This window comes from Lutra lutra, chromosome 1, assembly GCF_902655055.1.
Source record: "Lutra lutra chromosome 1, mLutLut1.2, whole genome shotgun sequence".
Taxonomy (NCBI): Eukaryota; Metazoa; Chordata; class Mammalia; order Carnivora; family Mustelidae; genus Lutra; species Lutra lutra.
The window spans coordinates 8,318,948-8,331,822 of NC_062278.1; the positions used below are offsets into that span (position 1 = coordinate 8,318,948).

General features: G+C 46.6%; 1 protein-coding gene across 5 annotated transcripts in view; it reads left to right on the plus strand.

Annotated features, from left to right (window-relative positions):
- HLCS (holocarboxylase synthetase) overlaps positions 1-12,875 on the plus strand; it is a 219,828-nt gene that overhangs the window by 17,143 nt on the left and 189,810 nt on the right. For all 5 annotated transcript variants that reach the window (XM_047720011.1, XM_047720016.1, XM_047720012.1 and 2 more), the window contains one exon: positions 12,275-12,437. In XM_047720011.1, coding sequence (XP_047575967.1) covers positions 12,404-12,437 — 34 coding nt within the window. In that variant the 5' untranslated portion in view covers positions 12,275-12,403. The remainder of the gene's footprint in view (positions 1-12,274; positions 12,438-12,875) is intronic.

Here is a 12,875-nt window from a genome sequence, read left to right on the forward strand (position 1 = left end):
TTTGTTTAAAACAATGATTTTCAGTGTATTAAAATTACAAATTAAGTTATCAATTAGGTTGAATCATGAAAGTGCCAATACTTGGCCTTTTTTTTTTTTTTTTAAACCTATGAAGAGTCCATTCATGGTAACATAATTGGAAACCAAACCCGATTTGGGCTTTTAAGTCCTAATTTACCATTCTTAGAAGTTTAGCAAAAATTTGTGATCATGGTTAATGGAATTTCTGAATAATATTTGTCCTGTTCAGAAGCTCAAATATCTTAAAACACTGTATTTTGGGGCGCCTGGGTGGCTCAGTGGGTTAAAGCCTCTGCCTTGGGCTCAGGTCATGATCTCAGGGTCCTGGGATCGAACCCCGCGTCGGGCTCTCTGCTCAGCGGGGAGCCTGCTTCCTCCTCTCTCTCTGCCTGCCTCTCTGCCTACTTGTGATCTCCGTCTGTCAGATAAATAAATAAAATCTTTTAAAAAAAAAACCAAAAAACAAAAACAAAAACAAAAAACCACTGTATTTTATTTTTGGATTCTAGCCGGACAGACTTGGGTTAATCCTAATACTTGATCAAAAGTGTATTCTCGTCATTGCATGGCCCTCATTCGCTGATGAATTTGAAATTATATGATAAATACCCACGAATTCACCACTGAGTATGGAAATGGAACATGTACCTATGTGAGCCCCCAGAGTCTATCCACGCATTCTACCTCCCCTGCCCCTCCCCTCTCCCTCCCCAAACCAACTTCTTTTTAGATAACATAAGTCATCTGAGTGACCAAACATCATCTTACTGAACACTTACATAATTCTTATAAATTATTAAACTTAGAGTAAGCTTGATGTTTTCTTAGATATGCTAATATTACTTGTTATATAGTAAGATTTTGGCTTAAAACCAATGCCGGGATTTCTAAAATATTGCCATTACATAAAGTATGCGCAGATTCCTTAACACAAAATGTGACTGCTCTGTTCTTGAGTTCCTAAATTATTGTTCCGTAATTGTACCTCTTTCTGGAGTTCAAAGACGTGGAGCATCTGAGGGAACATAGTTACTGTGTTATGGAGGGTAGAGGCTAATGTAGAGAGCTACTGTAACAGAGACCCAGAACCGCAGCAGAGCAAAAAGCTAGAAGTTTCTTTCTCTCTCAGGGAGGCAGTTCTGCTGTGTAAGGCCATCCAGGCACCCAGTTCCTTTCTGTGTGTTGCCCTCATCTCCTCTCTGCCCGTCTTGTTCACTCTCTCTCTCTCTTTTTTTTAAAATATTTTATTTATTTATTTATTTGACAGAGAGAGAGAGAGAACAAGTAGGCAGAGAGGCAGGCAGAGAGGGAAAAGGGGAAACAGGCTCCCTGCTGAGCAGAGAGCCGGATGCCAGGACCCTGAGATCATGACCTGATCCGAAGGCAGAGGCTTAACCCACTGAGCCACCCAGGCGCCCCTCGTTCACTCTCTTGGTAGAGGCTGGTTCCTTCTACCCCCGCTGCTGTTGTCAACCTCATGCACATTCTAGCCCTCAGGTTGGGGGATGAGAGGGGATAAGGGCCAGTCAGCTTCCTCTTTAAAAACTCGGATCAGAAGTTTCACAGGCCACTCATGTACCTGTCCCCTCAGCCGCAGGGCAGGCTGCAAACTGCAGTCCTCGCTAGACAAGGAAGGGAAGGGAAGAACGGAAGACTAGATTTTGGGAGATAATTAGCATTTCTCACAGTTATTTCATTTAATATACATTCTAATGAAGATTTACTTAAGATCTTGCTTAATGGCAACGACTTACTTCTTAATTTTCTGAGGGAGAAAGATGCCTACCCCCCAAGGAAGATGGCTACTATCCAGATAATTCATTTTATTTACGATCAGAGGCTTTGGTGGGTCTCGCAACCAGGAGCCGGAGACATTCCGAGATATTTTTTTGACCACTCTGGCTATTACACTGTACTTCATTTTATAAGTTGGGCCTTAAAACTTAAAAAGGAATTGATCTCAGGCACCTGGCTCAGTGGATTGCCCACCACCCCTCCAATCCATGCCCTCCCATTGCGCTTGTCATGGTGAACTTTAACTGTTCATTTACTTAGCTGTCTTCCCTCCCACACTGTGAGCTCCCCAAGTTGACAGGGACCATCATCTCTGAATGCACCTTGTATCTCCATAGGACATGTAACTCCAGCGCTGGCACACAATGTGGCATATAATAGGCACTTGATAAACCCTAGATGAATGGATGAATGCCTTCATAGTGAGTGAATTTTTGGCAACAAAAGAATTATGTATGACTTTTGGGTCATCAATTCTTACTAAACAAAGCTGTTAATGTTATTACAGAACGTACTGAAAATTGAGCTGAATCTACCATGCTCCACTGGTATTTGTTGTGGCACCTTAGCAAAATAAGTGGAACGCAGTAGATGTTCAATAAATACGTTAATGAATGACTTAATGAAAATATGAATATATGAAGGCTACAATTTTTTCAAAACTGAATTCCGGGGACGCCTGGGTGGCTCAGTCAGTTAAGCATCTGCCTTCGGCTCAGGTCATGATCTCAGGATCCTGGGATCGAGTCCCACATCAGGCTCCTTGCTCAGTACAGACCCTCCTTCTCCCTCTTCCTTTGCCTTATACATCCTCCTGCTTGTGCTCTCTCTCTCTCTCTTTCACTCTATGTGTCAAATAAATAAAGAAAATCTTTAAGAGTAGATAAAAACTGAATTCCCAAGATTCATTTATTTGTTGTTGGAGTCTATAGAATGACCACAAATGGAAGTCATTTGAGGGGTGCTTGGGTGGTTCAGTTGGTTAAGGGTCCAACTCTTGGTTTTGGCTCAGGTCATGATCCCAGGGTGTGGTGGGGGGGGGGCTCCAGCTCAGCAGGGAGTCTGCTTCTCCTTCCCCCTTTGCCGCTCCCCCCTTGTGCTTTCTCTCTCTCTCAAGTCAATAAAATTAAAAAAAATTTTTTTTAAAAGTCATTTGAGATATCCAGAATTAAAAAGGATATTTTAAATATCTGTAAGAGTTCCATAATCCTAGAGATATGAAAGAAATGTGACATGTATCAAGTTCAAAGTCTTTCTTACATGTATATTTTCTATTTACTATTTCAGGACCCTGTTAAACTCAAAGGACTTTAGAGTTAAGTACAAGATACATAGATTCATAGAAGCCCCCCCAAAAGCAAAATCCCATTAAGCAATCAACCCAAATGAGAACTGCAGAATTAATGAGAAGACAGTGAGCTATGAGATCTATTCCTTTTTTTTAAAGTAGGCTCCATGCCCAAGGCAGGGTGAGGTCAGGAAGGACCCTCCGGGGGAGGTAATAGATGAGTTTCAAAGGAAAAACAGGGATTTGGTGCAGAGGAGTGAAGGGCTTCCCAGCAGAATGGCAGGTACAGAAGGATACAGAGGTTTGCACCTGAGGACTGGTTCAGTACAATTGCATCTACAGAGACATAAGTTGGGGACATGGCCCAAGATAAGGCCAGAGGAGAACGATGGAGCTGGACTGTCGTGTGGGAAATTATCTAGATGCAGCAGTAGCTTCTAAAAACTGGGGTGCCCGGCTGGCTACGTCCATAGAGCGTGCTGCTTTTATCTTGGGCTTATGAGTTGAGCTCCACATTGGATGTAGAGTTTACTTAAAAAAAAAAAAAAAAAAAAAACCAGCATGACCAGGCAGGGTTCCCCAGCAGTCACAGAGTAGAGAAGCTTGCAGACCAAGTTAAGGTACGTGAATGACACAGTTCGTTGAATAATTTCAAAACACGCAGCAAGAAGCACGTGGAGAGATCTGGGGTCAGCTGACCCTTAGGATTAGCTGTAAGGGCCAGAGAGGAGGTTAAAGCAGGGGGTTCGGCAGGTGGAGGGTGTGTGTGGCTGGCGCACGCTTGTTCTGCTGGGGAGACTCAGGACTTGTGTGCCTGGAAGACCTGTGTGCCAGCTGTGCTTTTCATCCGTTCCTAGGCAGACTATACGTGGGGCCCTAATGGGTGGCTGATTCAGGGATGACTTAACTGTCAGTCCCGAGGTGGCATGATTTGTGTCTTAATAATATTTAAGATTTACTTGGTCTGTCCACGACTCTCTGACTAGGGGTAGTGCTTTCCTTTGTTCTTTCCATTTTATCTGTGTTCATTACACGTATGTTCCACTGATGTCCTCGATCTTTAGCATGTCTTGTAAGTTACATACTCGATGTATGGGTTTCGTCCACGCTCTTTGTTTTTCTACGTAGCAGAGCTGAATATTCTTCTATAGTCAGCAAATGCACATAATGCAAAGATCACAGAAGATTTATATGCATTCATTAAGAATTTGGGCTTTATCCTAGGGACAGTAGTTTTTGGTGGATGGGGGATCACTTGTGGAGATTGGGAATAGGGCGGAAGGGCTCGGGGAGGGGCTGCTGTAAGGAATGCAATTTTGTGCATTGTTTTGGTCAGCTTTGCTGAAGTAACAGATGACCCTAGCATCTCACTGGCTTGTAACAACAGATCTTGGTTTCTTGCTTGGCTGATGTGTGGGCTCAGCAGCGATTTCAAGCTGGGACTCTGCTCTGTGCATCCTTCTCGTTCAGGGACCCGGGCTGAAGGAGCAAGTCCGTCTTTGGACGGGCCATTCACACAGAGGGGAGGAGCAGGAGCTGGCCGAGACTCAGGATAGTGGATTGTCCTGTATGATGTGGTGCAAGTGACATTCTGGGACTTCCAAGGCTAGATCGTAGGACACGGGGCACCTTCTGCCTGGGCTCTTGGAACTCAGCTCCCTTGCTCTGCCAAGCGAGGACGCTCCAGCTCGTGGGCAGCTCTCACTGGCTGGGTGAGGGAGCTGTCCTGGAAGTAGAGCATCCCGGCCCAGTGCAGGGATCAGACCCGAGTCTCCTGGAGCAGAGTTGAACTGTCCCTGCCAAGCCCTGCCCGCATTGAGACTGAACAAATAAATGATTAGCTGAAGCCACTCCATTTTGGGTGGTTTGTTACACCACAGTGGGTAACGGGAAAACACTTGGATGTCTTTTTTTTTTTTTTTTTAAGATTTATCTATTTACTTACTTGAGAGCGAGAGAAAGAGTGAGAGAGAGAGAGAGAGTGCGCACGTGCATGCACACAAGCTGGGGGAAGGGCAGTGGGAGAGGGAGAAGCAGCCTCCCCGCTGGGCAGGGAGCACCACGGGGCTCAATCCTGGGACCATGACCTGACACCTGAGCCGAAGGCCGGTGCCCAACCAGCTGAACCACCCAGGCGCGCCACACTTGGGGTGCCTTTTAAAACTTCTTCCTCAGCTTACCGGGATCGCTGGGATGGGCACGGGAAGTGGGTTGTGACCAGTCGGGGAGGCTAATGCTGTAGCCTTTAGATGGGGGCCTCAGGGGCCTATGGGACTCCTCCAGGACCCAAGCACTGTAAACAGTCTGTGACAGCAAGGGTCTTTCTCTTATTTTCTGACTGAGGCTCCGGTACTCAGCAAATTAAGGCCCCTGGACCTCCTTTTTCCTGGGGTGTCTGGTCAGTCCCAGTTCTGCAGTATGGCGTGGCTTCACTGATCATGTCAGCTTTTGCTTGCTATGCACCTCTGACGTCCCTTATCCCGTCGCTTGATTTTCCAGCGCCCCTCTCCTGAAACATGGTAGGGCATATTATCTTTTCAAATGATAGAGAGTGAGAATGGAGTTTGTAGCCATCCTTTGTCCTCTGTATTTGCAAACTGAAGGCTGCCTGGTAACCCCCTTCCCTCACTCTCTGAGTTTCACATTCCTCCTGTCTCTGCGTGTCTCACCTTCCTCCATCCAGTTTGTCGCTACAAATTTTAAAAACCTCGTGTACAGGGGCGCCTGGGTGGCTCAGTGGGTTAAAGCCTCTGCCTTCAGCTCAGGTCATGATCCCAGGGTCCTGGGATCGAGCCCCGCATCGGGCTCCCTGCTCAGCAGGGAGCCTACTTCCTCCTCTCTCTCTCTCTCTCTGCCTGCCTCTCTGCCTACTTGTGATCTCTGTCAAATAAATAAATAAAATCTTAAAACAAACAAACAAACAAAAACCTCGTGTACAATTAATTATAATTAAGTTGGTTTAGAAGAAAGAAAGCACACGTGTGCCTATATATGTGTATGTGTATATATAAATATACATACATGCGGCGGGGGAGGGAGGTGGGGAGAGAGATCCAGAAACATTTATTTAAGGAATTGGCTCCCCTGATGGTGGAATGTGCAGGGCCAGCGGAGAGGCGGGACACTCAGGGAGAGTAGGTGTGGCTGCTGGAGTCACGAGGTCTCCTCCCTTGGGGGACCCCAGTCTTTTTCTCAGAAGATCTTTAATGTTTGAATCAGTCGACTTTGGTGTCTCCTAGGTGGCTCAGTTGGTTGCGTGTCCAACTCTTGATTTCAGTTCAAGTCATGATCTCGGGGTGGTGTGATCGAGCCCTCCCTCTGGGTGTGGAGCCTGCTTGAGATTCTCCTTCTCCCTCTGCCGCTTGCCCCCCTCCCTCTCTTTAAAAAAATGTTGATGACCTCTAAATACGTTCAGGGTCACATCTGGCCTGAAACTGGGCTGCAGATCCGGGTCCCGTGGTCTAGCATCCCCTCCCCCGTGGAGGACGATCAGCTGCCTGTTGCAACGTCTGCTCCCACAGTTGCCCCCACATTTGCCGCAGAACTTCATCCTCCCCTCCTTACCCCCCCCCCCCAACGTGCTGCAGGCAGCCTTGGGAAGGACAGTTCGCTGGAGGCCACCCCGAGCATGTAATCCAGTGACCCCGGGCCCTCCTCGAGGATGTGTGTTGAGTAGAGCAGGTCCACCACCGCCTCCTGTCATCGAGGTAACCCCAAGTCCGAGCTTTGGTTATGGAAGGGATTTCTTCTTTCTTTCTTTCTTTTTTTTTTTTTTTAGAGATTTTATTTATTTATTTGACAGACAGAAATCACAAGTAGACAGAGAGGCAGACAGAGAGAGAGAGGAAGCAGGCTTCCTGCTGAGCAGAGAGCCCAATGCGGGGCTCGATCCCAGGACCCTGAGATCATGACCTGAGCTGAAGGCAGAGGCTTTAACCCACTGAGCCGCCCAGGCGCCCCTGTGGAAGGGATTTCTGCCAGGAAATCCCTTTATTTGGGGCTGACCGGGGCTTCCTCTCCTTTGATCTTCGGGGTAAGCCTTTGGTTTGACTTCCCTTTTCTTTCTCAATCCCTTTGTTTCCACCTCGAAGTGCAAACCAGCAGCACAAACCAGCAGCGCCCTGTCTGCTTTTAGACAAACAGTGCTGGATGCATGGGTGACAACCTGACTTCGCTTTGAGGGAGGACGCGGTGCCGCCTGGGGAGTTTGCATGGTCTGCGGCTCCCGGGCCACGTTTCTACAAAGAGGAAATGCACTTAGGTGGGGAATCAGCTGGCTGAGTTGAGAAACCTGATCAGGACGTGTGTGTATTGTTCTCTGGGCGCTTCCTGTCCTTCCCCAGGTTCGTTTATCTCCCAGGTCTCTCCTTCAGGGGTGTCTGAGAATTTAATTATTGGCTCCTTTTACATGAGATGCTTGCTTTGAGGCCCAGCTCCACACCTGGGCCTGCTCCAGCAGGGGCTGAATCAACTTTTGGAACAACTGGACGTGGGGCTGGGTCTCCTCTGGCTGAGTGTTTGTCCTCCATGCATGCATTGCCTGCGACAGCCCCGAGAACAGAGACGCGTTAGCGTGGCGCTGTCCCTTTCACGGCTCCCACCCTCCCTCCCCTGCAGAGTCAGCTCTCGCCCAGGCCAGAGTTTGTCCGCTCATCCCCCTGAGCTGGCATCCTTCCTCCATCCTCAAAGCTGGAAATCAGCTACATACCTGCCCGAAGTGTCAGGTCCGCGCTCATCTCGGATCCGAGGTGGAGGGTGTGAAATGTGGAGCCCCATCGAATCGCCGGTTGGGGGAGTCCTGCTCCTTCTGGCTCCAGGTCTGGCGGGAGGTGGACAAGTGGGCGATCAGGTGGAGGGAAGGCTACCCGCAGAGCTTAAAGAAAATCCCGAGGGTTCTCTTCCTCCAAATATTCTAGACCCATTAGTGGGTTTCAACCTTTTTTTTTTTTTTTTTTAAAGATTTTATTTATTTATTTGACAGAGGTCACAAGTAGGCAGAGAGGCAGGCAGAGAGAGAGGAGGAAGCAGGCTCCCTGCTGAGCGGAGAGCCGGATGTGGGGCTTGATCTCAGGACCCTGGGATCTTGACCTGAGCTGAAGGCAGAGGCTTTAACCCACTGAGCCACCCAGGCGCCCCTCAGATCAGTTTTTGACCACCCGGGGGATATGGTCCCCGCCAAGAACACCTGCTTTCAGGACGCCATGTTTAGCGTAGTAAGTGCCCCTCTGTGGACCAGGCACTTTGCCCATCATTCCCATTTATCTCTCCCAGTCACCTTGTGAGGTGTAATCTTACCATTTCCCCCTTACGTACAGGAAACCCAAGCATAGAGAATTTGAGTGACTTGCTTGGGTCACACACCTGTTAGTAGGAGGAGCCGGAACATTCGGGTTCTGGACTTCTCCCACTATCTAGGCTGTCCAGGAGCAGTGTGGGAATAAGCAAACTACCTTGATTATGTTCTTTTTAAAATTTACATATGGGGTACCTGGGTGGCTCAGTGGATTAAACCTCTGCCTTCAGCTCAGGTCATGATCTCAGGGTCCTGGGATCGAGCCCCGCATCAGGCTCTCTGCTCGGCGGGGAGCCTACTTTCCCCCCCTTTTCTGCCTGCCCCTCTGCCTACTTGTGATCTCTCTCTCTATCAAATAAATAAATAAAATCTTAAAAAAATAGAAAATTGACATATAATTTCTATATGCCATATACCTCATCCTTTTGAAGTATCCAATTACAATTCAGTGGTTGTGCAATTACCACTATCTAATGCTGTTTTCATCACCCCAAAAAGAAACACATATCCATCAGCGGCCACCCTCCACTTCCCCATTTCCTGGCCTGGCAACTACTCATCTACTTGCTAACTCTTTAGATTTGTCTGTTTTGGATATTTCATATAAGTAGAGACCCGTAATACGGGACCTTTTGTTGTTGGCTTCCTTCACTTAATGTGATGTATTTAAAATTCATCAACGTTGTGACATGAATCAGTATTTCATTCTTTTTCTCATGACTGAATAATACTCTGTTGTATGGAGAGATACATTTTATGTATCCCTTCATCTGTTGATAGACTTTTGGGTTGATCCCCCCTCTGGTTATTATGAATAATGCTGTTATGAACATCTACTTAGAACTTTTGTGTGTGTACATGTATTTTCAGTTCTTTTAGTTATATACCTGGGAGTGCAATTGCTGGGTCTTTTGGTAATTCTGTGTTCAAGTTTTTAATTTTTATTTATTTATTTATTTAGATTTTATCTATTTTAGAGATAGAGAGAGCATGAGCGGGGGTAGGAGCAGAGGGAGAGGGACAAGCAGACTCCATGCTGAGCTCAGGCCCTGACGTGGGGCTTGTTCTTGACCCTGAGATCATGACCTGAGTTGAAATCAAGAGTCGGATGCTCAACCAACTGAGCGTACTGCCCCCGCTCCAGCCACCTAGCACCCCTGTGTTTAACTTTTCGAGCTGTACCAGTCTTTCCCGAAGAGGCCGCGCCGTTCTGTATTTCCACCAGCAGTGCAGTAGGGCTCTGATTTCTCGGCATCCTCAGCAACACTTGTTGGAATCCATCCTTTTGATTATACCCATCCCAGCAGAGCTGAAGTTTCTCATCATGGTTTTGATCTGTGCTTCCCTATGACTAATCAGGGACGTTGTGCATATTTTCAAGTGCTTATTGCCATTCGTATATTTTCTTTGGAGAAATGTCTGATCAGATCCCTTGTCCGTTTTTTTAAAAGAGTTTGCTCATTTATTTGAGAGAGTGAGAGTGAGAGAGCATGTGTGAGAGAGCACCAACAGCGGGGAGGGGCGGAGGGAGAGGGAGAAGCCGATTCCCTGCTGAGCAGGGAGCCCAATGCAGGACTCCATCCCAGGACCCCGGGAGCGTGACTTGAGCTGGAGACAGATGCTTAACCGACTGAGCTACCCAGGCGCCCTGCCTCGGTCCATTTTTAAATTGGGTGTTTTGTCTTTATTGTTGTAGGAGTTCTTCTTTCTACATTTTTATACTTTGTGGGTACAAGTCTTTTGATCAGATATGTTATTTGCAAATATTTTCTCCCATTTTGTGGATTGTCTTTCCACTGTCTTGAAGCTATTCTTTGAAGCACAGATTTTAATGAAGTCCCGTTTATCTGGTTTTTTCAAAAGTACAAGGTTGATATGCTGTCTGCGAAACCATTGCCTTGTCTGAGTCATGACAATTTACACCTGTTTTCTTCTAAGAATTTTATAGTTTTAGCTCTGATATGGAGGAACTGACCCAGTTTGACTTGACGTTTGCATGAGGTAGGGGGTCTGTTTTCATTCTTTCGCATATGGATATCCCGTTGTACCAGCACTGTCTGTTGAAAAAATTGTTCTGTCGCTGTTAAATTGTCTTGGCAACCTTGTCCAAAATCAGTTGTCTGTGTGTGTGTGTGTGTGTTTGTTTCTGTGCTCTCAGTTCTATTCCATTGATCTGTCTTTCTGTCCTTATGCCAATTGTTGACTTTTGAACCCCTCGTTTCCTGGGTGAGCAAGTTCCCTCAAGGCAGTGGTGGCTTGGCTCATGGGAATTCCCTTTCCCCTCGAAGGGTCAGGATTTACCCCAGCGTTGGGCCCACCATGCTTCATTATCTAATAGTTTCTTCAGTGCTTTCAAGATGATGTTTTATTAATGTTATCAGCACTTTCTCATTGTTCAGCAAAAGTTAGTTCTAAAAACTTAACCTATCAGTATAAAAAATGGAATTCAAAATTATTTATCTCCAATTATGAGATTTGGGGCAGTGTATTCCTGAGATTTGTTTTGGGAAGTAGGGAAATTCTTCATGGCATCTTTAAAAAAGACCACTCTATCCACTTGCTTTTTAAAAAAAAATATTTTTATTAACATATAATGTGTTATTTGCCCCAGGGGTGCAGGTCTGTGAATCATCAGGCTTACACACTTCACAGCACTCACCGTAGCACATACCCTCTCCAATGTCCATCACCCAACCTAGCCACTTGCTTTTAAAGCCAGATTCATAATAGCCAAAAATCGTGGCTTTCATCAGTTGAGCACTCTGCTGTCCCAGGCTCTCTGCTGGTGGCATTATGTACTCTGGAATCTCGTTAACAAAGCAAACCCACAGGATGACTGGTGCTCACATCATTATTCCTGTTCTATGAATGAGGAAGCTGGGACTCCAGACATTCTGAGACTTGCCTGAGGACACGCAACTAAGAAGAGTCCAGTTGGACCCAGACCCAGGTCCTTGACTCCAGAGTCAGGCTCCTAACCCACCCCCCAGGGCTCCCCTTCTTATTCCAGGTTCACATTCTTCTCTTAGAAAAACTGGACCCCCTCCCCGCCTCCGCTGTCAAGGACGGAGTTTTCTCCGAGGTCAGTTTCCCTGCCCCCTTGTGGTGGGAATGTGCATTGGGACAGGCGGGAGCTCTCTGGATGGTCCTTCACAGTTGTTTTCCCAGTTGTAGGAAGGCCCATGTGGAATTTCCAATTCCGGGGCTGAGGCTGCAGGGCTGAGGCGTGTAGGGCGTGCAGGGTGTCTGGAGCTCCAGAGAGCTCCGGGCCCAGGATGGGGAAGTGCATACATGTGCCTGGGGGGTCCCGGTGCAGCTGGTCTCAGACCACACCAGGGCAAAGCTGGTCTACAGGTTACATTATAAATCACTGGATATTGTGGACCTGTTGCTTTCTCCTATTTCCTGTTACTAAAGGGCGCACTGATGTATTTCCATGTCTGGAAAATGGCCCTTTCCCCTTTCAGCTCCTTGCAAAGTGGTGGAGCCTTCAACTGCTTGCTCTTAAAAGAGAGGGACGGGGTCACTGGGGGATGGGCATCAAGGAGGGCACATGAGGTGATGAGTGCGGGGTGTTACACGCGACTGATCAATTATTGAACGCCACACATGTTGGCTAATTGAATTTAAATACAAAATTTAAAAAAAAGAAAAAAAGAAAAGAGAGGGTTGTACGTAGTGCTTTGGAAGCCCTGTTGTCAGAAACAAGAATGTTGGAGCCAGAGCAACTTTGATGGTAATAAAATGCAATCTCCAGTAACTCACTATGTTTGACCGTAACTTCGGGGTGGGAACTGAAGGGAAAAGTATCTGCTTATTTTAGAGAAGAACAATCTCACTGTCTTTCTCTTCCTCCTCCCTCACTCGTGTTTTCTCAGATTGTGAAGTGGTCGGACTGCTGCTTGCCGTTAGCTTACAGACCTGGGGACCCTTACCAGTTAATCGCTGAAGCGAGCGTGGATGACTTCAGTAAGCTGGGCGTGGCGTTCCTCGAAGACAGACTCCAGATGGCTGATGGATTGGTACCTCAAAAGATCGTTTGTATGTGACCCTGGAAGTGTTTCCATCGGGGGCACCTGCTGGCTGGGTCAGAAGAGCAGGCAACTCGTGATCTCTAGGTCATGAGTTTTAGCCCCATGTTGGGTATAGAGACTACTTAACTAAATAAAAACTTTAAAAAAAGGAATATTTCTGTCTTATCAGGAGACCATTGGTTATTAGCTTAAAGACTGTTGAACCCTCTTGTTCAATGTGGCATAAAGCAAATGCTTATCTTCAGTTTAATGCGGTCAGTAGGTTGGATAGAATTATAACGGTATGAGATTCATACATGTGTATTAGTTTTTTTTGAGATGCTTATCCCTAAGTATATCGATAGTGCTTTTCAAATTCTTTTTTTTTTTTTTTTTTGAGTGGGCTCCATGCTGGGCCCAACATGGAGCTTGAACTCAACCCTGAGATCAAGACCTGAACTGCGAT